The 26338-nt window shown below is 41.6% G+C and overlaps 1 protein-coding gene across 1 annotated transcript in view; it reads left to right on the plus strand.

Moving 5' to 3' along the window:
• The window catches only part of SLF1 (SMC5/6 complex localization factor 1), a 754058-nt gene that overhangs the window by 526097 nt on the left and 201623 nt on the right, over positions 1 to 26338 (plus strand). The window contains exons 13-14 of the mRNA XM_086960920.1: positions 5662 to 5807; positions 22795 to 22964. Of these exons, the coding sequence (XP_086817046.1) occupies positions 5662 to 5807; positions 22795 to 22964 (316 nt within the window). The remainder of the gene's footprint in view (positions 1 to 5661; positions 5808 to 22794; positions 22965 to 26338) is intronic.

Consider the following 26338-nt stretch of genomic DNA (forward strand, 5'->3'; position numbering starts at 1 on the left):
AACGGTCGCTGTATATATGAAAGGGGTGTCAATTAAAAATGGAATTTCATAAAATATCAGTTAAGCGTGGCTATTTACTTCTTTTTTGTGCTACAGTTTGTAAAATTGTTGTTCCACATTCTTGATGATGTAAGAGGGCATCAGCTACTTTTAGATAAAGTAGAATAGAATAGAAGTGCTACAACAAACACTCCCGCACTACATTATCTCAGATCAAGAGAACAAGTAAAAAACAGTTAAATACAAATGATTTCATATTACATAGAAATGCATGCATTATTATTTTTCAAATTTGTCTTCTGTACAATTCAGGAACGTGCTGTCGTAGTGCTTAGAGGTTGCAGACTGTTCCGCTAATAAATCACATACTCATTAAAGAATATATAGGATGGTACTGTTATAATATAAAGTACAGGTCCTATATATTCTTTAGGGAGAAGGTGAATAGGAACCGCAAATAAGAATAGAAATTAGAAAATAACATTAAAAAATGTAGGGTATATTAAATATTTAAAGTAAGAAAGTATGCATGATAGCTATATTTTTAAGAAAAGCAGTTTCGTTAAATATGTTTCTTGAAAAAATATCTTATCAAGTACTTTTTAATATTTCAAAGTTATAGATGGCGCTGAAAAATCTCCCATTCCTCTTCTGTAGCAATAGGACAATCTCTTATAATATAACGATTGATACCATTGTTACAGTAAAAAGAAAAGGAAAATAAAGTTTTGTATTTAACAGAACATCCATAATGAAATACTTTCGAGCGGTAATTATTTACTGAACTTCTTTTCTCTGGGAGGTGAAAAAGTTTGATCTTCGTGATGACGGGTCATAAACTCCTCTGAGGCTATGCCTATGCCATATTGAAACAACTTACAACTCCAGAATATGTTTGTTGACGCAAAAAGAGAATCCGATGTCAGAAAACGGGACCTGCAACACAGATTGACGACTCAGAAATAACTTGCGAAAACAAAACTAATTGCACAGTAGGTGTGGTTTATATAGTTTTTGGTTATCTAGTAGTCTACGGAAGGAAACTGTGGGTCCGCCTATTTAGATGGCACGTTTTGCAGTTTACACATGCTCACGTTTGAACTGTTTTTCTTCTGCACGTGTTCGGAAAAGTTACAATCTGTGAAGCTGTAAAGGTTTCGATTTCGATCGTAATACGTATAAGGTATTATTATTTACATACGTTGGCGAGTTTAAAAAGTGTTACTCAGTAACATGTGTTCTTTGCATTTTCATGATAAAAACATGTAAATAGAAGACATAAAAAAAATATTGTTATCTGTAGAAGAAGAAAAAAAGGATTAATATTTGTTATTATTATGCTTCTTAATTTAAAAAATGCTACCATTTGTAAATCGTAAACGAACCGTCGGAAAGATGTGCTGGCGCTTCGGGCGTTGGGAAGATTAATAAACAATAAATGATTTTTTCTATGCACCTGCAAACTTGGCTTTTAAACTTTCAATTGCCCAGTCTGTATCTTTACACTTCCTCCAAACATTCTGCTACTGCTATTTTAGTATTGTAGTGAGCCATACAGCAGTATGTGTTTATCTATACACTGTTTTAAAAGTGAAGCAGTTATACATTCAGCTCAACACTCTCCTTGGACAACTGTAATCATCCAGTCAGTATCTAAGTAGTCATGGAGCAAAGTAGGCCTTAGGTCATGGACTGGTTTAAACTCTTATAGACTACACTTGCAGTGTTCTATGCACCTGCAAACTTGCCTTTTATATGTTCAATTCCCCAGTCTCAATCCTTACACTTCCAGCAAACACTCTGTCACTCCTGTTATAGTTTTGTAGTGACTCATTGATCAGTGTGTACTAACCCATTCACTATATTAAAACACTAATGGGTAAATGTACAATAACTGCCATATCCCCAGGGGTATGCCAGTTATTGTGCACTGTGACATCATCACTATGGATGTGCTGTATTTAGAATGTGGTACACTATGGGGCAAATACGGTACAGATATGTGATGTATCTGTTCCGTGAAGGCGGCGCATTGCTTAAGTTGCGTTGCAAGTGCAACGCATTTCTAGCAATGCTCGGGGGCTCTATGCTCACAATGCTGAGTCAATCCTTTCACCTGCTTCGAGCAAGTGCTGGGTTTTGACACAGCATGAGCCCAAAAGTAACAAAGTGAAATCTTGTAGATTTCTCTCAGCCACTTTTAGGAGGGGTTCCTGCGCCGGAACGCCCCCCACCCCCATGTAGGTATGTCTCCTTCAGGTACAGGGATTTACAATGTGACACACCTGCCAGATAGGTCACATTCTAAATACCACACACCATGACGCATTTTTTGCTCCACTGCTGCATCAGAAAAGTGATGCAACGGCGGTGTAAAGGAGGCACAAGGGGTTGTAAATCTGCCCCTAACAGACACTTACAAATTCTCCCAGGCAGTTTCACTAGCAGTGCATTCTTTTTGAATTTACTTTTGTTAATATTTTACATTAAAAATATGAAACGTAACCTCAAAAATAAAATAAATGAGTATTTATTATAAAAATGTAGGAAATTACTATAAAAACAAAGAAATATAATAATTAATACATTTTAAAATTGTCATTTACAAAACCTTTCAAATTCACCGAAAAAACCATAGGTTTCAGCCACGTTATAGTTAGGAATTAGCATTTAAAAAACCTTAGAAATTCACTAAAAAAAATAGGTTTCACACATGTTATAGTTAGCTGGACATTTCACTCATACAATACCATTGAAATACCCCCGTTACAGTTAGTTCAGCTAACTATAACTCGCGCGCCCGCAATGCACTGCTGATGACGTCACATACTACATCACTCATGACATGGTCAGTGACATCACTCATGACATCACTGATGACATCACAGATTACATCACTGATGACATCACAGATGACATCACCCTTGTGAAAGAGTGGCACACCTCCTCTTACCCTAATACAACCTTTGATACACACTTTGAAAAATAGAAACTACAATTTTCAAAACAATGGAAATATCAATACTAGTTAGAACAACCTATTCTGTAATTCCAAAATCTACATACACATCCACTCATTCACCAGCAGTTCTATATAGTCACTCATACATGTACTCACTCATCATATGTACTCGTACACCTATACATCCTGTTACACACCTACACTCATACATAGAGTTACACACACACATACTTACACATGCAAATAAACTTTCAAACATCCATTTGCTTGCATATATAGCTATACACACACCACTACACTTATTTGGACAGAAATGTACACATACTTACTCTCTTAAAGAATCACTTATAGAAACACATACTTAGCTATACAGGAACTCTTCCAATCTCTCACTCTCATATATACTCACTTATATACACCAATACTCACATATAGTAGTTTAAAACATATGTACTTAGTCATAAAGACTGTATTGAGACAGTCATTCACTCACTTAAACACCTATACACACACTCATCCACCCATACAGTCCTGCACATATGCTGCCTTCAAAACGCATACAAACAGTGAGTGTTCTATGCGCTAAGTAATATCCCCCACCGAACCATATAGACACTCAAACACTCATACTGATGCTCAAAAAAACAACTAATAAACTATATAGACACTCATGTAGCTACTCACTAACCCATGCATCCACTTATTCAAAAAAAATGTGTGAGACTGATACAGATATTTACATATTTAAACATTACTCACTAACCCATGTATTCACTATGATACAGTTAATCAGTCAGTTATACAATTAATTTTACAAAAAAATCATCCATTTAGACACTTATATACCCATTTATTCTTCCATCGACCTTGAGATATACATATATAAAGCATATTTAAATTTCAGAAAAACACACATTCACTGGATGATGTCATCAGTGATGTCATTTGAGAGTTCATCAGTGATGTCATGAGTGATGTCACTGACAATGTCATGAGTGATGTAGTATGTGACGTCATCAGCAGTGCATTGCGGGCGCACGAGTTATAGTTAGCTATACTAACTAAAACGGGGGAATTTCAATGGTTTTGTATGAGTGAAATGTCCAGCTAACTATAACGTGTGAAACCTATGGTTTTGTTTTGTGAATTTCTAAGGTTTTTTAAATGCTAATTCCTAACTATAACGTGGCTGAAACCTATGGTTTTTTCAGTGAATTTCTAAGGTTTTTTAAATGCTAATTCCTAACTATAACGTGGCTGAAACCTATGGTTTTTTCAGTGTGTATATATATATATATATATATATATATATATATATATATATATATATATATATATATACACCCACACACATACAGAGTGGCAGTGAACACTATATAAATATATATATATATGTAGGTATATAGAGTAAATTATTAATTCCTATTTTTTTTGGTGTAAGGTTAACTAAACAATTGACTGGTTATCTTGTTGTAACTGAGGGTGAGGTGGATGAGAGGACTAGTGGTACGAAGTAGAAAATAACCATGTCATGTGCAGGAATCACCTCCTGAACACTATTGAACCTTGAACCTTTTTTTTATGTTACTTCACCCTCCGTCAGTCTTTGTGCCTGTAAATCCATATTGTGAAGTAGCTAAGGAGGTTGAAACACCAATGATTATGTTTCTGAATTGTCCTCCCTAATAGGATTATTTTGATAATCAGCAAAATCCTTTATGGGTTCCGGACTAGCGTGTTACTTGCCGAAATAAAATGCTTCAAAACCCCATCAGGGGTAGCAAGCCCTTTATAAAAGCAACCCTTTTTTCCCACTTCTGTCTCTCCACTATTCTTCTCAATCCAGATAACTGACTACTATCCACCACTCACATTACTTTCATATGTACACTATACTAATTCAAAACTAATCCTTTATGGGTTCTGGAGTATTGTGCTACTTGCAAAAAAGTGCTTCGATGCCTCGTCAGGGCTAGTAAGCATTATATAAAAGCAATTACAATACAATACAATGTAGGCATATTTGGTTGGTAGTTCTAGCTGTTAGATATTCTTTATTGTTTAGTGGCTCTTACTTATTCAGGGGTATGTTACTGCTTACAAAAATGAAATAATATTAGCAGATTAATAAAGTACCTATACATAAAAAGATACATGTAAAATAGTACATTTTAAAACGTTCTGTAGATGTGAAAGGATTTGAAATTTGAAGCTAAAAATTAAGCTGGTATTCCAATTCCCAAATTGATTTGTGGGAGCAGCTGAAGTACAGCAAAATGTATAGATATTTGGTAACCTCAATTACAGCACTAGTATGCACGACAAAAAGAGAGTATACATTAAGAGAAAAAAATCAAAGCAATATCCAATCGCCTATCATATCCCTTTTTCAATGAGAAATAATTCCCAAATTTGAAGCACTCTTATCTTCTCCTTAAGATTTCAGTGTTTGTATACTTCTGTGGGTGTATTACACTAATTGTTTAATAATTAATGTATTTGTTAAATGTTTCTGTAGGTTTATGTATTATTTTGACGTTTAAATTGTAGTAATTGCTTAGGTGGGGGTCCCCGGTGTCCATTAGTCATTCATTGTGGGTTCTCGGAAGCCAAAATGTTAATAGCTGCTGGTTTACACTGTTCATTTGAAATCTTATTTCTGGATGTTCTCTATATTGAATAACTGTTTTCATTTTTAGATTTTTCAGTTGAAGAAAGTGAAGCGTTGATTTGTTCCATACCTTCCCCATGGCTTCAGATGTTTTTAGCAGACTCTGTCTTTAGAACACTTTGTTTAAAGAACAATCTTAATTTGTCTTCTGAACCGCTGTCTCTTCACAAGATGGTAAGATACATACATTTGATATTACTTAACTGGTCCTATGCTTAGCGCTGACCGCCTTTATTCATAAATTTGCCGTTGTTGGATTTGTTTTTTATCTGCATTATCATGTCATAATATCAGTGAATGGAAGATGCAATTTGTTAATTTTCCCAGTGTTTACCTCTTCTTGATTAGTGGCAAGAGGCCAGAACCGGTTTGTGGGCTATTAAGGAGGAACTTTTCTGTGGACTTTCCATCCTTGTGGAGCTGGCAACTCATGGAGAGATGGTAACGGACATGATGTCAAACCAAGCTATGAGCTGTAATACTAAGCAAGCATTTACAAATACAATATGTTTTTCCTTGTCCAACCATCACCCTAAAACCAGGCATTTGCCTTGGGTTTTGTGAAGAATATCTAAACATGTAAATTAACATTAAATGTTTCACGTTGCACTTGCATGTTTGCTATGAGAAACAAATGAAGGGCTATAGGGGATTTTACGGCCCCCAATCCTTGAATAAACATATGAAAAAGAGTGCTGTTTCGGAAAAGTGTTGTTACTTATTTAATATTCCAATTAGTTAGGTCAGACAGAGAGAGAATCACTTATCGAATACACAAGCCCTCACACACCAAAGCAACATGTTTCATCATCAGGCCCTTCTCCTCGCAGTGCGGGTGCTGCAATGCCCAGAGCGCCCCAACGAGGGGGCTTTTTTCCAGAGATCTTTACCATACCCCAAATTACTGCTCATTAAAGTTCTTACACGAATAGTACTGCTAATTTGGTCAATTAGAGCTCTGTTAGTCGCTCCTGATGAATTGCCATCAACTCTTTTGTGAGCGGACTTAGCCAAGAAACCTCTTGTTGAACCTTGGATTCATTGGTATCCTTTAGGTTCTACGCCTGTTTTTAATTCTGACATGAGTTCTCAGCATGAATAAAAAATATTTTATTGTTTTTTTTTGTTAAACCTTTTTATTGGATTTCATTTTTAAACATGTCATACAATACTCACATTTCTTACTTGACTGCTGCAGTATTACAAGCAACATTAACATGGTCATGACAGTGAGTAGCGGGGGCAATTAATCCGTTATTCAATTAGCCTACCAGTGGAAGGGGCCCTCCCAAACGCCTCCATCGGAGCCTCCGGGGGCAACGTGAACGTGGTCATTGGTAAGGTTACCGCGGTCCTCCGATCCATATGATAGTCTCTAGTTCATGTGCCTTTTTAAGGGGTGTCAGCAAAGGGCAATCCAGGTTCTGAACTGAACTGGGGGATCCATAACTCAGGGAATGAGGGGTCGGGGTGGGAGGGGGGATGGGCAGGGGATCACATCAGACAGGGCCAGCGTAGTGGAGCTCCGAGTCCTGCCCTCATCTGTGGGCCCTTTTTGTAACTTTGCCTCTCCCGTTTAAGAACGTGCGTCCCGGGGAGTGGTCTGGATGCTTGGTTGGAGTCGCAGGGGGGATGGGGAGGGGGGGGGAATGTGCGTGGGCGAATTAGCTTGAGCTCGGACCAGATGCCACCTGGGTATCCAGCATATCTCCAGTGCCACCAGCTTGTGTTTGCGTAAAATCATGCAGGAGCGTCGCCCATTCTAGTGATATGGGACGCCGTCGTATGCCTCGAGCCTCCTCCTGGCGGATGAGGTCTTCTTCAGCTGCGGCCCATTTCTTCACTGCCCCCCACCTTGCCGGTATTGGGGGACCCTTTGCTGCGCGCCAGTACATCGCCACGCTGCGTTTTGCTGGTAGGACTGCTAGCAGGGCAAATTTGGTCTCTACCTTCTTACGCTTATTACGCTTAAAGATGCCTAGGGCGCACGCCTCCCATGTATGGAAATCTGTTAGGCCTGTGACTGTTTGTTGTGTGGTGTGCACTGTCGTCCAAAGGGATTGCATCACGGGGCATGTCCAAAACATGTGGATAAACGGGGTGTCTGGGGTGTGGCAGCGGGGGCATTCGAAGTGGGATGACGGGTAAAAGCTCTTAAGCCGCACCGGAGTGAGGTAGGCATGGTGTAACACATTAAACTGGACATTTTTGAATCTTTGGTTGCGGGACACTTTTTTGTGGTGCTCTAGGGCAGTCAGACACTCTCTGACATGGAGGTCCCGGGCGAAGTCCTCCTCCCAACGGAGCCGTAATCGTGTCAGTGGTACCTGTGTGAGTTCCATGATGGATTTATAGATCCATGTGATATGGTGTCTACCCGCCCCCATATGTACTAGTGTGTGCAACACTGGATGAGTCGCAGGTTCCCCGTCCGTTAGGTCCCAGATCCGTCTGCAGTAGGCCACCAGTTGCCGGTGCAGCAGAAATTGGCCAGCCGGAAGCCCGCTTCCTACTGCCAAGTCTGTGAACAGGAGCAGTTGGCCGGCTGAGAATATGGCTTCGGTTTCGGTGAGTTGGTGTTCGGTTCAAACCCTAAGCTCTCCCGTAGTGTAGAACCCGTGTCCTTTATGGAGTGCTGCTAGCGGCAATAGCGGGGAATATATCGGAGCCCCTTTGGACATGCGGTGAATCCGCATGACACAGGCTCTGGCAGTTTTGACCAATACTGGATGAGCCGGGTTGGGTTTGGTACCCGGAAGGAGCATTCGGGTCAGATCCGGGACTGTCATCCGTCCGTCCTGTGCTACTGTTTTCCCGGCGCGACAGCCGCTGTAGTTGCGCTGCTAAAAAGTAAGCCTCGAATGACGGGGCGCCCATTCCTCCCTTGTCCCGTGGCAGCTGCAAAGCCGCCAGGGCCACTTTACATCGGCCCTTCCCCCAGATCAAGGAGATTAGTAATGAGTTGAGCTCTTGGAAGAAGGTCCGCGGCGGGATAACTGGAATATTTGTAAAGTAGTAGAGAAGTCGGGGAACCATGATGATTTTGGATAAGGCTACTCTCCCAATGGGAGCCAATGGTAGGGTCCGCCAAAATTTAATTTGACTCTTAAGTCCTTGAAGGGCCCGGTAGTGGTTGCCCTCCAGGAGGTCACGGGGCTCATGGTATAGTCTGACACCTAGGTAGCGCGGGGCTTCGCCCTTCCATGCTAGTGAAGCCTCTCCCAGGCGAATTTCCCTGTGTGGGGTATTAGGGTGCAGGGGGTAGCTAGAGGATTTCTCCCAATTCATCCGCAAGCCTGCAGCTCTCTCAAATTCAGCAAGCGTGGTCCATAGGGTGGTAAGGTCTGATGAGGATGATCTCCTCATCTCTAACGTAGATGAGGAGATCATCTGCATAGAGGGAGGCACAATGTGTGGACCTCCCATTGGGATGCCCCATTGCTCGCCCACTTCCCGTAGTCGCACTGGCAGCGGCTCCATAGCTATGGCAAATATGACGGGGACAGGGGGCACCCCTGATGGGTGCCACGCATGATGGGGATGGAAGAGGAGACATAGCGGCCTATCCGAACCCATGTGGTAAGGTCGGTATACAATAGCCGGGTGTACGCTATATATTGGGTCCCTATGCCCACTCACCGGAGCACCTCAAAGAGGTATTGCCACGCAAGGGTGTTGAACGCCTTCTCAAGGTCCAGTACTAGGCACGCCGCATGTGGGAACCTGCCCCGCACCCCATCCTGGACCAAAAATATTTTATTGATAATCCAAAACCAATTTTAATCGTACCCATCCCCAATCTACCATTTTACTCTCTTGCTATCTTACATTTTATCCCTCTTCCAAGCTAGGTTCAGGTTACACAACTGCCTTTGCCAAGCAGTTTTAGGTAAGGAAAATACCCTGGAAAGGACCCCCTCGTTTGGGCTTGCTGGGCATTGCAGCACCCTCCCAGCGAGTAGCACAGCCCAATGATGATGCAGCCTTTTTGATGGGTGAGGACTTGTGTATCTGGTAGGGAATGCTTCCTCTGTCAGCCCTAACTAATTGGAATATAACATAAGTACTAACCCTTCTCCTTTGTCATAGTTTTTCTTTCCCTTTGAGCCTGCTTTAATTTTAAGATGTTCAAAATGATCTATGTTTGGTCTTTTGCACTATCATACATTGGCTGCTCACAAACCGTTGGGACTACCAGCATTTTGCCATGGTGAGCATTTCACCAGAGATTAGCCCCATGATGCCAGGGCCTCCATGCTTCATGGGATTAACACCATTGTGCCAGGACCAGCGTATTGCCAATAATTACATCCATTGAAGAAGAACATCCATTGTGGCCAAGCCAGAATGTCACCAGGAATTGCCACCACTGTACCAATGCCAATACCAGTGTTTGATTAGGAACTACCCAGTATCACAAAAGAGAGACAAGTGAGTGAGCATTCTCTTACTCCCCTAACAAATACATCATATCTCACAAAAGAGGACTAAAAAACATAACAGAGAAGACTATGCTCAAAGTAGTTTTGTCTGGGTCTCTGTCCTAAGCAAATTGTAGAAGGATTTATAAAAGAGGAAATAGAGAGAAAATCAACAGATTTTTAAATACTGCCCTCGCCCACTATGCAGTGGCATGCTTCATCATAGAGCCGCCCCGGTGCAGACCAACACACTGGACGGAGTGCTGATTTTTTTTAGGAATAAAGAAAAAAGAGAGGTGAGGTAAAGTAAGGAAAAGTATTCCTATGAGGGATCACTAGTGCAGAAGAAAGTAAACTAAAACTTCATAAGGAAGTACCACCTATTTTAGGTCTCCCTTGGCGGGATTAAAAAATCAAATAACGGGGTATATAGGAGGAGTTATCACCCCCCTTATCCCCTACTGTATGTAACAACATGTATCAGCCAAATTGTGTTGCCCCTCTGGGCCACTGGCCTTCTTCAGGGTAAAGAGCCCTCATGATGTTGGTCTGTGTCACAATATGATCAATTAGTACAGAGTGGTTAAATCAGTCTTACTTGTATTTCAGTAACACAGTTGCCATTCATGTCTGTGAAAAAGATCCCCTCTAAACTCCTTCAAATATATAAAGAGCTCACTGCTTTAAAATCAACCAATAGGTGCCTAGTAACCAGAATGAGAGCAAAGCAAGGATTGGTGTGAGTTAGGTTCCCCTGGCTCATTCAGAAGCCTAAAGTACACATGGCTGGTTGGCCACGGTAACAGGCTTGTCCAACCAGACATGTGCATCAGGCTTTAGCTGCTGACTGGCAATCAGCAGAATTGGCCACGCCCTGCCCTACGCAAACAATGCCAGATAAACATTTAAAACACGCTGCGTGCAGTGAATAGTAATATGGCATTTGATTTGACAGTGCATGCGGGGGCAACAGGGGTGGCGGGTCAACACCCCCATGCTCAAATGGAGAAACCACCACTGCAATATTCATCAATTGCGTAAGGAAACGCTTTTAAATAACTAAATCTCTTAACAACTTTTCTCAATTTTAATTATTTCTGATTTGTTATGAGCCTTTTATTTTCATCTAATTCTGAGTTTGTTTCCTCCAGATTTTTTAAAGACATTATTAGACACCATGGATCTTAATTGATCTCCTCCTGTCTTATTTAAATCAGCATTACCTCTCGGCTTGTTTTGCTGTTTGGTTATAAATATCAACCAATCCCTCGTACACTTAGAAGGAATTTAGCACCAATCTTTACGAAATTGTAGGTCATTCGACGATATTCTGGGCTCATTATTGACCAACAGGCCAGTATAGGCAGCTTTGTCCCATAGATACTCCATTATCCATTGCCCTATGGGCCAAAACCAAGATTTCTTGTCTTTTTGGTTCATTTAAACTCTCCCATTCAATAGGATTGTCCAGTTCTTTTTCTATTGTTCCGTCCTCCAATAATGGTGTGGCAAGGAGGATTCTAGATATCGCCGCTTCCACACAGGCTAAACAGTTCTCTTGACTCAACTTAATCCACACTAGGGGAGGAAACCACACCTTTGATAAAGGACCACCATTGTGCCAGGGACAGCAGATTGCCAGTAAATGCCATCATTGTGTCAGGTCCATCATTTCATGGCTGTTGGCAGTGGGCAAAACACTCTTTCCTCACACACACATACAAACAAAGACATGGACTTGCACACAGAGACATACGCGCATCTAAAAACATACACACACCCACTTACACCGATATAAGCACACATGCACACACCACACAGGCACACTTGCGCAGACAAAGTGCTGAAACTTTAGCTTTCTTAATGGCTTCTTTTCTGGTTGCCTTCTTCTTCTGTCATCTCCTGGCCTTATACAACTCCCAATTGGTGCTCCCGGACTGGGATGCATCTTGGGCAGCCTGGAAGAGGGGTATATTTAGAAACTAACTGGAGGCTAGTGGAAGTGAGCGGGCAGGGAAACATACTTTTGTTTTCTTGACTATTGCTGCTGCTCTGGTGGCCTCCCTGCTTCTCTCTTCTCCCCAGCTGGTGATCGGGGTTCCCATTGGGGTGGGGTAGTCTCGGAGATGGGAATGGGCAAAGAAGCAAGGCGCGAGAGGTGGTTATCAAGAGGGAGTGTGTGAGGGGAAAGGTAAACAGTCCTTACAGGGTGTGTGAGGGACATTGATGTCAGGTGTTCTGCGTGGGTGGAGGTGTAGGGGCAGTGGAGGCACTGGTGAATGGATTTGTTTCCCTCCACAAGTGCAGATCTGAGGCATTGCAGGTGTTGCTGCATGAGACCTGCTCACAATGTGAGCAAAAGGATTCTCTTTTCAGCTTTAGCTTCCATGCCAAGGTTTTCATTCACCATCTCACAGTTGAAGATCACTCTGACATCAGTATGCAAACTTATTTTAAGCTCCTAGTTGGTCTACTACTGCAAAACATTCTGTTAACCCTCCAGGTGTAAGGCTTCTGTGCACTCCAGATTAGGGACGAGTCTCACGAAAGTCCTGATTTTGGGGTTAGATAGGTTAGAATGCTACCCCGAGCGATTGCCAGTGGTTAGACTATTTGCAATCATTCTTCCCATCACATTTTGTGTGGATGATGTAAAGTTCAAGTGGCCATGGGTATGACCTTTGCAAGTGGTAACAAATAAAATTCAGTGCTACACGGAATAAAAACAAACCTGTCAACACAGGTATCGTCTATCGGGCTGTGTCTCTTTCCCAATTTTTCAATCCATTTGCCCAATGGCACATGCCTTCCTTAAAATGTTTACTGCAAGATTCCTGCTGGTGCATTGGTGTAGAAATGTTACATTTTAAGGTTTTGGAGGTCGTGGATAGAATTGAGTGTGAACTTTAGAAACCTTATCTTTCTTTGAAGAAACACTTACCCTCGTCGGACTCCTTGGAATATCATTTTTTATGGATATGTGCAATTGCTACATTTACTGTATAGTCAACATGAAATCTCAACTTGTATGTGAGTTAGAGAATGTTGTTGATAATGATTATTAATTATGTGGTACATTTGGCTTTGGTATAATTCAGAATAAGTAGACTGGGGATTATTTAAATATTCAATTGGTCATTTGCAACCATGGCTCAAAGGTATTATCAAGCAAAAGAGCTTTGTGTTTGATTATGCTCATTATCATGAAATAAGAAGATTGTTGCAGCACCAGCGAGCATTCAGTTATGCCTTTAAGTGAAGTTAGACCCTAATGTGAGGTAGATCTTCACTCACCTCAAGATGGGTGCTCTAGAAAAAGGTCCAAACCCCGCTGACGTGTCAGTTTGGGTGTAGTCAATGTGATCACACTTCCAAAATTTGCATCATGGCTTATTTGTGTGCTATGCCTTGGAACTGAGAAAAATGCAACAGTGAACCAAATGTTTGTTGCACTTATCATACGGTCAGCCTCTGAGGCCATTGCTAACGTATGCTATTTATTTTATGTTTTTTTTACTTTTGAACTTATTGTTTGAGTGGTGTACTATAAGATGTCATGAGGTATGTTCTGCTGAAAGTTATCTGTAAAATCAACAATTACTTTCAATCTTGAGCAGTTAAAATCTGCATTGTGATTGATCTGATTTTAAACTCAAATTGCAGGGCCCAGTTATTTTATCTAGAAAATCCAATTTACCCTTTTGGAACTTGACCATTAAAGTACTTGACGGTAAACATTGAATTGGTCTATATTGAAAGCTCACCAAAACAAACTGACTGTTGTTATGTAGTAGCGACCATCCTAGTGGCCTCAGAGATGGACTGCCATATGGTTAGTTTCTACATACACAAAGAAACTGCAAGTGGAAAGCAGATTATTTCATGGAAGCAGCTGTCCTCTCTAATAAACTGATTGACAGAGGGTCTCTCAAAAGCCTCGTATCAAGAGGACTCAAAAAAGCACAGCATTTTCCCTGTGAATCACTACTGAATCCGCAGATTAAATCTGGCAACCACCATGTACCTTGTTCCATCACATTCAGTCCATGAATTAACAAGGTGACTAAAATGATCAAAAAACACGGATCTATTTTAAGTACCAGCTGACTAATAATAGAATCTTCCCTTTTCTCTTTCAAAAGAGGAAACGATCTTTGTGCTAGAATCCCACTATTAACTCCACTACAAACTCTCTCATTAGTATTTGGGGTCTTCCGCCTGATTACAAATGTCAAACTTGCTTAGACTGTCTCTGAACCAGTAATACCAAACAATTTAGACATGGGAGCATAACACTTACTCTGGGACACAACACAAACTGTGACTCATGCAATGAGATTAATGCTATTTGGTGTCCCTTTAACCTCCTTTACTTTGGCCAGACTATGCAGGAATTTAGACAACACATTATCTACCACAAGAGCCGTGGTCATTGGTAAACTGAAAACTCTCCTCTTATGGCTCATTTAATTGCTCATGGCCATTCCAAGTTTCAACTGAAATGGCAATGTATAGATCAAATCAAAGTCCTCCTAAGAGGTGGCATCCTTCAAGATTCACTAAATAAAGGCAAATGTCAGTATATCAGTATACCAAAGTCTTTGGTTTACTTGAATAGAATCCCATGGTTAATTTTGTAAATTCGTCATTCCTATGTAAAATATTGTGAGCCTTTTTAGGACTCATCAGGTTCATTGCACTACTCCATGTGGAATGTGCTCTCCAATTAATGTATATGTTTTTCCTGAGATTCTCCTCAATTCTATCTACTATGCTGGAAAGCAGTTGCCATGTTAAAACGATAGTTTTGAACTCTTGAATTGATGGCCATTACCCATACATGTGGAGTCTTATTTTCCTAGATCTACCTTCCTGCTCCACCCTCCTCTCTACTACCGGACTAATGCCGTTTTCGCAACCATATATATTGATGGCCATTTCCAGTGATGGTGATCTTTGATTATTTAAAATCCACATTTTGGCATTGCTATCTAATTCCTGAGACACATTCTTAAATTCTTCATCAACTCTTCATTCCGGTATCTCTTTTTTATTATACTGTTTTTTCAATTGGATGGTACATATTTTATAGTTGCCTTCTGGACCATTCTGCTATGTCCCGGTCCTTGTCAAGTGCTAACCTCATGTTGTCCTTACAAGCAAATGGATTTTTCTTGGATGAATTTCTAGAGAGGATAGTGTGGACCGGTTTTCCACCAAATAAAATATGATGTTGATTCCATCCCTTAGAATATTGAACCAATGACAGTTATACTGCTTGCATCATCAACATTCAGAATCCTGTAAGAGACCTGCTCTAAATAGGCATAGGGAAGTCCGGAACCAGTTATGGAAGATCTTCAAGTAAGAAAAGTTTAATCTATATTAATGCAGGAGTTGATTGTGAGAGTTCAGCAGCTCATTCCAATCGTCTGAAGAGTATTATGGAGTGTAAATCATCTTGCCAAAATGTTTTGGGAGCTAACACTATGGGGCATAGAGTGCGAAGTCAGTTAACAATCCCTTAAAGGCCTGATATTACTCCCCGGAATTTTTCCAGTGTCTCGATTTACGCCCTTAATGAGGATTCTAATATATTTAAGGGGCCTCCACCCAAGCTTCTATTAATGCAATGCACAAGCTGGTAATACTATGTTGGTCTAATGCTAAATTCAGATCAGAAACTGTAATAACGTTATAGAATCATCTTTCTGAAGGTGTTCCACTTGGTTGAAGCCAGACAATTTCTATGTTTTCTAGTTTACGGGGATCCTCCTTAGTAATTTCTGCGTTTGTGCCTGAAGCCTAGCTAGCATTCATCATACCAACCTCAATGAAAATAGCTAATCTGGACCAAGTTCTAACCACTAAGGAAGACACGTGCAGGGTGAACAGCAGTGCCCTACACTTACCTGCCTTTCAAAATCAAACAATGGATCATTCTACAGACAATTTGACCGAGAAGGACTGAGCAAAGTGGTGGAGTGTCTGGTGCAGGAAACGGACACATCTCGATCACCCCTGAAAAACAGCTTGTTTGAAAGAAGGAAGTATAAGTGAAAACAGTTTTGCTGCCTTGAGTCCCATCTAACTGTTTTTACCTTTCCTCCCACCACCACCCCACCCCTCTTGTTTTGCATTAGGCCTACAATGCTAAATGCTGTTGTTGTTCCTGTATACATTGTGCTTGTGAGACCAATGTGTGCATAACCTGTGTGCTCTTTGAAATTTCAAGGGTTCAGAGAATTGAATAGGTTAGTTCTTGAAGTTCAGATAATTCAGAAGTGTTTGGGTAGTAGTAAATATCATAACAGCAGGGTCAAGCAAGCCAGATTTGATGTTTCCCTGCCACAACCTGGGTCTTAGTGCAAGGAATTACTTTCTTTTGCTATAGGTATCATTTGAATGGTCTGCAGTTTTACATATAGGTAGGAGCTATGCTCTTTGTTTCGAGGCCTGTATTTTGATGCAAGAGGAGACTAGGTATTACTGACCTTCGATTAACACGATTCAGAGATCCACTTATGCGTAACCTTTGTGCTCTTTGAAATTCTAAGGGTTCAGAGAATTGAATATCCTGCAGAAGAGGAATGAAGTTTCTCAGTAAAGCTATTGTGTTTGCTTTTTGTTGTTGTTCGGTCAGTCAATTAGTCTTTATTTCGAATAAAAAAATTCATAAAAGACACAGATAAAAACAACAATTCCAAATAACAACATTATACAAAGAAGCCCCCATTACATTAAAATTAATGTAAAACATTCAAATTGATAAAACAGTTTACAGATTCTTTGCACGGATAAGCCACATCCAACCCAAAAATTTAGCTACACAAATCACAGATTTAGCAGAGCGTAGATCTCTTAGTTTGAGAAGGGCTGTGTGGCTGTCCCCACAGTTTAAAGTTTTACAAATTGGTCTCAACCATTTTAGTCTGGGCTGTCGATATACAGGACATGCAAAAAATACATGGCCCAGACTTTCAGCATGGTCAGGGCAAAAGGGGCAATTATCGCTGGAATTCAATGCCCACTTAGCAGTAAAGGACTTGATCGGTAAGGTTCCCACTCGGAACTGATGGTACAGTTTGCGATCAAGCGTCTTACCAATCAAGTCCCAGTATGGTTCCAAAAACGGGGTTAATTTGTGCATCAGAAACTGACCTGTTAGGTTGTTGGCAGCTGAGAGGGAGACCAGAGCAGATTTTTTAACAGCCCAGTAGAGCTCTTTGAATTCAACTTTTGATGGGAAGTTTGAGCGATCTGGGTGTAGCCATAGCTCTGGGAGGCCCATCAGATACAGTATACGCTTTACCTCCCTGAGCCAAGGGATTTTTTGGGCACCCCACAATGCTCTAACTTCACCAAGCTCTTGGGAAAATAAACTAAGTTCTTCGGTCGTCCAGAGGCGACGCCAAAGAGCAACAAGACGGTACTGGGCCATCTCACCCAGCGGTTTACATCCTAAATCTAAAAGTAACGGAGTAATGGGGGAAGATTGGGGGACACCCACTAGCATCCTGAGGAACTTGTTCTGAGCATTGGTAAGGGCAGACAAACCTATATACCCCCAAATATCCGCACCATACAGTGTAGCTGCATTCGCTTTGGCATCGTGTATTTTTAGAGCAGGTGTAATACGCTTTGTTAGTGATTTTTTCTGTTCCTTTAACAGGCATCCAGAAAGGCGATTAAACTTAAGGGCTGTCACTTCCAGCTGGGGTTTCCAAGTGAGTTGATGGTCCAAGGTTACACCCAGATAGGACATCACTGTAACTTGTTCTATCGGAACGCCCTCTAAAGAAAATGAGCTGGTGATGGGCTTGTTTTTGTTAAAGATCATAAATTTGGTTTTGTCTGTGTTAATTTGGAGGTAATTTTGTGTACAAAACTCAGAAAATCTGTTTAAGGCCGCCTGCAGGCCACTACGGGTCCTTGAGAGGAGCAGGGTGTCATCCGCAAATATTAGCAGAGGATATTTTGTGTTTCCCAGGGTGGGTGCGTCAGTGTGGATTTCGTTGAAGAAAGCAACCACCCGGTTGATGAACAAGAGGAACAATGTAGGGGCTAGCACGCAGCCCTGCCGGACTCCTCGTTCTACAGGGAAGCTCGGGGTCACCTGTCCCTGGTTGCCCCATCTTACACGCGCGAAGTTTTCCTCATGGAGGCGTTTCACCAGGTCTAAAAGGTCTGGGGGGAAATCCATGCTTTTAAGGGCGTCCCAAAGTTTAGCCCTGGGAACCATATCAAATGCCGACCGAAGGTCGACAAAGGCCGCATATATGACCCCCCCGCCCAAAAAAACCACCTTCCAGTATAACATGGTTAGCCGAAAGACCTGATCTAGAGTGCTGGTGCCTGACCTAAACCCTGCCTGCAGGGGGGAGAGTATGTTGTTTTGCTCAATCCACCCCTGTATTCTAGCTAGGGCCATTCGTGCTACCACTTTTTGGATGGTGTCGATCAGGCTGATTGGACGGTAATTTTTTGGTAAGGATCGATCCCCCTTTTTAAAAACCGGTATTATTTCAGCCCCTTTCCAAGACTGCGGTATTTTTTCCCCGGCTGCTATTGAATTAGCTAAGATGGTGATGTAGGGGACCCACAGATCTAAGTTTAACTTGAAAAGGTCAGCTGGTACAGCGTCAATGCCTGGGGCTTTCCCGGACTGGATGGATCCTAAAGCGTGTTTGGTGTCAGAGCAGCTAAAGACAAGTCTATTCTCATGTAGTACTGATTGGGGTCCTGGTGAGTGCACCTCGGCCAGCTGGGGAGCATTCTGGTTGGCAAATTGAGCAGAAAAGAATTTCACCCATTCTACGGCTGGAACATAATTTTGTTGTTCGGAATGCAATATATTCAGATGTTGTCTCTTCACAAACAGTCCTCCTGGTTCATAACTTTGAATCATAGGTGCCAAAGTTCTGAACCCCAGTCTAGTTGTGTATGCAAATTTCTTCTTTCAACCTTCTTTCAGTTGTAGTCCAGAAAGTCTGCAGGAATGCAAAGACAGATTTCATGAATTTCATCCCTGTGAATACTTACTTAAGCCATCGTAGAGACAAACGTGCCATTTTTTGTATTAATGACGGAAATGTCCTTCATTATCACAATTAGGATAATTTTTATGGCCTTGTGTGGCTGTTGTCTGAAGCTTGCTTGTAACTTCTAAAGGCCTACGAGAAGAGAAGTTGCCTCATCAGTCTTCAAGAAGACATTGATGTGAAGAGTGGGAAGAAGGTTCAGGTACAACTCCTTCTCAGGGAACGTGGGGTGCCAATTATGGCGTAGCTCATCGCCATCTGCATATGTGGCAGGGGTCAAATCAAGGAGGTGCTGTCGCCCTAGTGATCTGGTTTTTCATTGTATGTCTAGAGGTAATGCACTGAACCATACAGGTATATACCAACCCTTTACAGTTATAGATCCTTATGAATGAGGTCTCAACTACAGTGGAGACCATCAGAATAGTTGCCAACACTAGAAGCAATGTCAAGAAGCTTGAAGGATGCGTACAGGTCGGTTACGGGTTTCTAGCATGTAATACCGATATTGTGTACCACAATTGCCTCTGCTACTTTGTGTGTGTCTGTGATTGTATGGCCTGTGATTTGATCAAGGGATTGTCGTATTAGGATCCTCTTCAAGAGGACGTTGTTGTGCTCCTAGTGGTCTCAGAGTCAGCTGTACAGTTGTGAGGGCAAGGAATTGCCGAACCCACAGAAATCTCTACATAAATAGAGCAATAATAATTAGAGCAGGGATTACAAGATAAAACAAGATTGAGAAAACGTGGGCCAATACCACTACTTTCACAGGCCCAGCGCTGCCCTTAGTGTGGAAAATGGGCTGACTCTCCCACAATCCTTATGTAGGCCATGAGTGGGCACATTGCACATGCCGGCTTCTTCGAAGGCCTGTCAGTGGACTAAAGGTGTCTTTCACATTGTGTACTCTCTAAGCTCATCAGCTCCACCTAGCTGCAGCGGAATAGGCAGTTAGATCCTACAGGTAGCCACTGCCAAATGGGTCAGGGCTCCAGATAATCGTCCGCCCTCTGCTGGCAGGTCACTCTCGGAAGCTGCCACCACTTTGGGAGCAGGTCTGTGCAGCTACATTCGTACTTCAGGCAGGATGCACTGATCACACAAGCAGAACATGCCGCTATGTTGAGTGTCATCTACCCTCTTTCAGGATTGTTGCACAATATTACTCCACTTTCAAGGGCGGTGCAAAGAATCTGGTAAGTCCACTCCTCTGGCCAAGGAGCGTCCATCTTGCGCCATAGTTGGTTCTGTCTTGTGTTCCTTCCCCTTCCTTAGTATATTCTTAATTCGCCACACCAAAAAAATGTGTGGGCACATTGTTTTGGGAATGTTCAGGAGATCGCTTTTGTCTGACACATAGCTACCTTGTTTGCCTTGGTAAATATAGCTTTAATAAGGTGTCCTGTTTTAGCAGTTTAAGAAAATCTATCTGCAGTGACACATTTGATTTAAGCTTCAAAGACAACAGGTAGGAACCCAAACTTAGCAACTTTATTTTGGAAACATAAATGTTCAAGAAGAACTATATTTCACTGACTTTCAAAAATGGGGCTATTAATTTGAAAGAGCAGGCAACCCTACCAACTCAATAATCCCTTTGTGGCTCGGGCAAAACACAGTTCTTATAGGATCTCTGCTCAGCCCATGGTAGATATGACACAAGCAGCAGGCAACCCCAATAAGAGTGTGTCCCAACCCTACTTAAAAGATTGAGAAATATTTAATGACAGAAAGACACCACAAGCATCAAATTAAGTTAGGAGGAATCAGTAAAAGGATTTTTTAAATGTTAAGGCAAAAAGCGCCCAGCGAGATGTCAAGCCCCGTGGAAAAGCAACAGTTCCTGATGGACCGAGACCTAGGCGCAATTTCACCCAAACTGCGATAGAGCGGAAGTCCGACACCAAGTCGGTTTTCCCAGTCAGCGGTTTTACCTTCAGACTTTCGTCTACCAAAATATAAATCCCATTATATCCTACAGGATTTATATTTCAGTGGATGGAATATCCGTTACTGTTGTGACGGAGTAACCTGCCCGCGAAGATCTAATCAGGCCCTTTGTCTCCAGCTAGTGGGATAGTTTCTTCTGGTTAGTCCTTCAGATCCTAGTGCCCCAGGGCAGGTTTCTGGACAAGTCTCTCATCGATCAGGTACCCTACAGGGTCTAGTTTTCTTTAGTCGGCTGGGCCCTTTTGAAGTCAAGAGTCCTTTCGCTTTTATGCCATTGAAGCAGGTAAACAGGAGGCCAACGACTTGCCCCCTGGAGAGCAGTTCCAGTCCCTGGGTGCACGCAGGCTTCAGGGGTCCTTAAGTCCTTTTGCAGGTCTTCTCGAAGTAGGAGCCAGAAGTCCGGATTTTTCTGCCAGCAGGGCGCTTCCTGGTCTAGGACTATTCTGAGGTGGTGCAAGATTTATCCTGTGCACTACCCAGTGACTGGTGGAATTCTACCACTCAATTGTAAAAAAAAGATTCTGAGTCCCCCACCTCCTTTTGTGGCACTTTCTCTTTGCCTTACTCTAAAGTTACCCTGTAACCCCTGTTTCAGAATAGTGGAACATAGCTGCCACCAGGTAGACCTGTCTTCAATTTCTTGGCCTATCCCCTACCTCATAGAGTCAGAACTGATTTGCTCTCCTACTGTGTCTGGAGCCTAACTGTATTGGAGGATCTTGGGAATGAATAGAAGATTCTCTTCTGTGTACCACTAAATCTAAAAGAGCTAATGCTAAAGATACAGTTTTTTGCCATCTGTTACTGTCCACACCCAGATAGCTAATGCCTTCTAAGTGGTCAACAGTTTATACCCATTAGTTTTTCCTGTGCCCAAAGGCAAGCCATTGTCCTCTGAGCACAGCTGTGAACTCTCCCAGCCAAAGATATATATTAGAGCTCCTGATTTGTGATGAGTGGCAGAAATGTTTTTAATCGAGTTCTGGCACAAGCTTATTTTTTTAAAGTAAATTTTCAGCTAACGTTATCAAAAATCTGACTTCACCATTAAGTGAGATTTTAAAAACTAAGCAGGAAATAACTATGAAGCATTTTTCTAGCACTTTCCTAAGTAGGGTGGCAAATAAAGATGTTCTAAAGCCTATTTGAGAAACATATAGCCGGACCTACAGAGTGAGGGCACGGTAACCCCAAAATGTGGTATTTCCTATTTCTATGTATTAGCACCCTGCTCCTACGAGGCACACGTTGAGTGAATAATAAATATTAAAAGTATGCATTTTGTATATGGCAAAGGCAGATTTCCCTGACTTGAGTCACTACAGTGCATTTAATCTGCTGCCCAGCCAGAGCACAGTGGTGCTCCTGACATAAATAATGTTTAATATTCTTTGCAGCGTGCACATAACATTTAATTTTCCATCCCAATTAAATATGCCAAATAGGAAGTTTCAATTTACAGCGCGTGTTTTAGAGGGGAGGCAGACGCACAGGCACGTTATTACTGGTTAGCAGTGGTAATGTGCAGAGTTCACAGTCAAGTAAAAATAGAGTTTAAAAAAAAGGTGAAAATCTAAGGTGACCATGCAGAAAAGGCCAATATTTATTGATTACACTTTTTCATGCTAGAAATTCACAGCAAAAGACTTGATAACGTTTTTAATTATATGATGTGCAGAGAGCAGCAGTTTTAGTTTTCTTAAAGAACCTCCGAATTAGTAACTGTTGTTTTGCTTTGCCTACCAGGTCTGCTCCTATCTGCCGGCTTTAAGCCGAATGGGTACATGTGAGGAGCGCCGAGAACAAAAAGTGAAAGGGAGGAAAGCTGGGCAGCGTCCTGGCCCGGGGTCTCAAAGGGCATTACTGACTCTGAATGATGATAAGCGGAGCCACGCCGACGTTCTGCTTGATCTCCCGTAAGTAATGGCTATAACATCTCCACGCCAGTTTTATTCCGCTTTGGGGTACAGCTTCTGACCTGACACATCTCTTGACCATTATCTGACCTGTGCTGTCTCTAAGTTACTGACTGGATGAAAGCTTTGCGATTTTCACCTACGTCAGGCATCTTTTCCCCTTGTTTTAGTTCCACATCCGCGAATTTCTAAGAGCAGCGTTTCCCAATCTGCGGATCGCAACCAACTGGTGGGTTGCTGGCCAATTTCTGGTGGGTCATGAAAGAGCAATAAATAAAGATGCCTTTAAATTTTGTATTTACCTTGTGATATTTGCTGTTCTTTGAAGACACTTGTCAAATGTCAGGCTATGCCGTGAACTGCTGCCTATTCTTTTAACTTAGAAGTGTTTTTTTTACTGTAGTTTGTCTTGCTGCAAACTGAGAGAAGTTTGTAAAGTGAAATATGTGATCATCATGGGAAAGGAAAGGCTGCAGGATGACATTTTTTGTAACACAAAAACATTTAAATACCAGAAATGATCTGTACATATATTTAAGAATATATTAGCAGTTATGAAAGCAAAAATTAAGCACATTTTGTGTAATTTAGAAGTGTGATGAAAAACAATATTTTAATAGGATCAAAATAAATCAAGACACTTTTACTTAGTGATACACAAATTATAAGTATTCACTGAAACTTTATTTCCCAGCATTATAATGTCTGTGCTATATAGTTTTTTCAGGAAAACTGTAAATGGAAATTATGCTGTCTGTAAATGACTTAGTAATATATTTGCGAGTATCCTCCAAAACACACCACTTCTTACATACTGTACCACTCTCCTGCTGAACCCATTTGCCATTTGCTACACACTGTGTGAAGCTAGGATTTTTCACAAAATCGTTTGCTGCTTTTTTTTGTTGAGGATTTGCTCACTTTATGTAATCATTCAAAGTCAGCCTAATTGTGTATCATTTCGCACATACTTTTAGAAATATGGATGTGGCCTAATGGCCAATGTTGCCAATTTTGAATCTGAGGAACCAGGTTTGAGTCCTGGTGTTGGCTCTGGGCAATTCACCTAATCTCCTATGCATAAAAAATTAATTGCTGTGTTTATAATAACTGGTCGCACTGGGCTGGACTGTTCCGATTGGGCGCGGGGTCAAGACTGATTTGCATATGGCTGATTTCAAATTGGAATTTCATGGGGAACATGATGGATTTAGGCCCAGATCTCTGTACTGGGGTGAATATATTACATTGTTCTGCATTCTGTCCATCAATTGTTCTTTTTCCATTGATGATATTGGCATCACTGTAATTGTGTGTACAACCGTTCTACACCAGGTAGAGTGGTTGTTAGACCAGGGAATCCCTCCATATATGCTTGACACTAAGCCTAGACATGTTATCTCACACCCCAAGATGGGGGCTTCCCAAACGTTTTAAAACCACAGCCCAGTGTTTAGTACAAGAAACTTTCGTGACTAACCTACCTTTAATGAACACGAGGCTGTCAATTTTCTAATGAATTTAAAGCATTGTTTGGTGGCGCACTGTCAATTACAGACAGCGTATTTTCCACTGAAATGGCCACCAGGTTTGCACAGACATATAGTTTTCCTCATATACCTGATATATTGTGTCAATTGGGTTTCATTAATTGTGCATCACCAAGTAAAGGGTCTAGATTTGTTTTATCCCATTAAAATCTTTGTTTCCCTACCGTTTCAGAATTACAACAAAATGTGCTTCATTGTTTCCTTCCTAACTGCAGAATGTGTACAGTTAGTTTACAAGTATATACATTTTCTTGTGTGTTACAAACAAATGACATCCAACAGCCTTTCCTTTGACACACTCTATATCCATCCAAGATTGTTTAGTTGTTGTAAGATTGCTGTACATTTCATTTCAATTTTGTTTTCCTGACTGTAAACTGAGAGAAACAAATAAGCAGCAATTGGTCAGAAGACTTGGCCAGACATTTGACCTCTGTCTTTATAGACCGGCACATGTGACCAAATAAATACAGAATTTAAAGCCATCTCTATTTATTGCTGAGATTTTAGAGACTCAACAAATATTGTCTTCTGACCCACAGTTTCGGAAACACTGCCCTAGATACTACAAGTGAGTCGGACAAACGGACTACTGTTACTGAAGCAGAGTAGGCTGGTTTAGTCAGACTCATTCAGGAAATGAAAAGGCTTGGTTTGACAGTGGTTGATATTACAGAGGTCGTTTTGTCCACTGGTGCCATGAGATCTTTCAGAGAGTCCTCTAGACAATATCAACTATCATCCCCTTGTCTTAGTGCCAGAAAGGGAACTGGCTAGGGCAATACGTTTTGGTTTCTGTCTCCAGATTGTCACAAACATGAAGAGTATTGTGGCCCATGATAGCAGCTGCCACTTCAGCACTGTCTAGTTCCACAGGCACACCCATGGTTTGGCAAGGGGGCTAGTAGATTGGGAAGCTCGAGGTTGCAGTCCCTTAATGCAGAATCCACAGGTCTTGAAATCTGGGAAGGACTAACAGCGGTGCATGAACTAGGTCCTGGGTCAAGAATAGAAACACGCTATGAATTTGCAACAAAAGTGGCATAATGGTGAGAACTATTCCAAGATGTATTCTTTCCAACATGTACCCGTAACATACATCTTACCAAATTAAAGCTAACAAAGGTCCTTAATGTCACTACTAGGAATGCTGGGAAGTTCCATCAACCAGAAAACAGTGTGACAAGAAACCTTACAACAGGATTGGACAGGTGTCAAGGACAAGGTCTTGCATTTGGACAGGAGAGGATGGAAGAAGATGCAAAAGAGTCTTGCACGAGGATGGTTGGGACAAGAAAGGAGCAAAGTCTTGCATCTGGGCGAGCCTGCACGAAAAAGGCAAAGCCATAGATTGGAAACAAAGTCTTGCAAAAATCTGTAATTGGATTGAGGAGAAAATTGATAGAATGTCCTACAACTGAGGCTAAGAGGTTGATTATACAGTACCATTGATAAAAGTTCGTAATTGAGCTGATGAAGAAAATGTAGAATTGCAGATTAACATAGAGGATAAAAAACGGCGATTAATGTGAAAATTGCTAGTCAGTAGACATATGGCTGACTAAAAACTAAAATCCACCTTGGCAAACATTTTCAAACCAGCTCCACATTGCATGAGGTGGCACCAAGAATAGGGGCATCGGCCGTTAAGATTGACTTCTGGCATCCCATCTTGCTCTGGAAGCAACCCTCTAGGCTGCAGGCCTCTGGGGAAAGTGCTAGAGTTTCACCATCAATCAAAAAGGGGTTTGTGAAGCGCCGCTACTCAAGGCGCTTGGGGGGGGGGAGGGGGTCGGAGATGCTGATCCATCTGGTTGTGGAGGT

This window comes from Lissotriton vulgaris, chromosome 3_1 (genome assembly GCF_964263255.1).
Source record: "Lissotriton vulgaris chromosome 3_1, aLisVul1.2, whole genome shotgun sequence".
Taxonomy (NCBI): Eukaryota; Metazoa; Chordata; class Amphibia; order Caudata; family Salamandridae; genus Lissotriton; species Lissotriton vulgaris.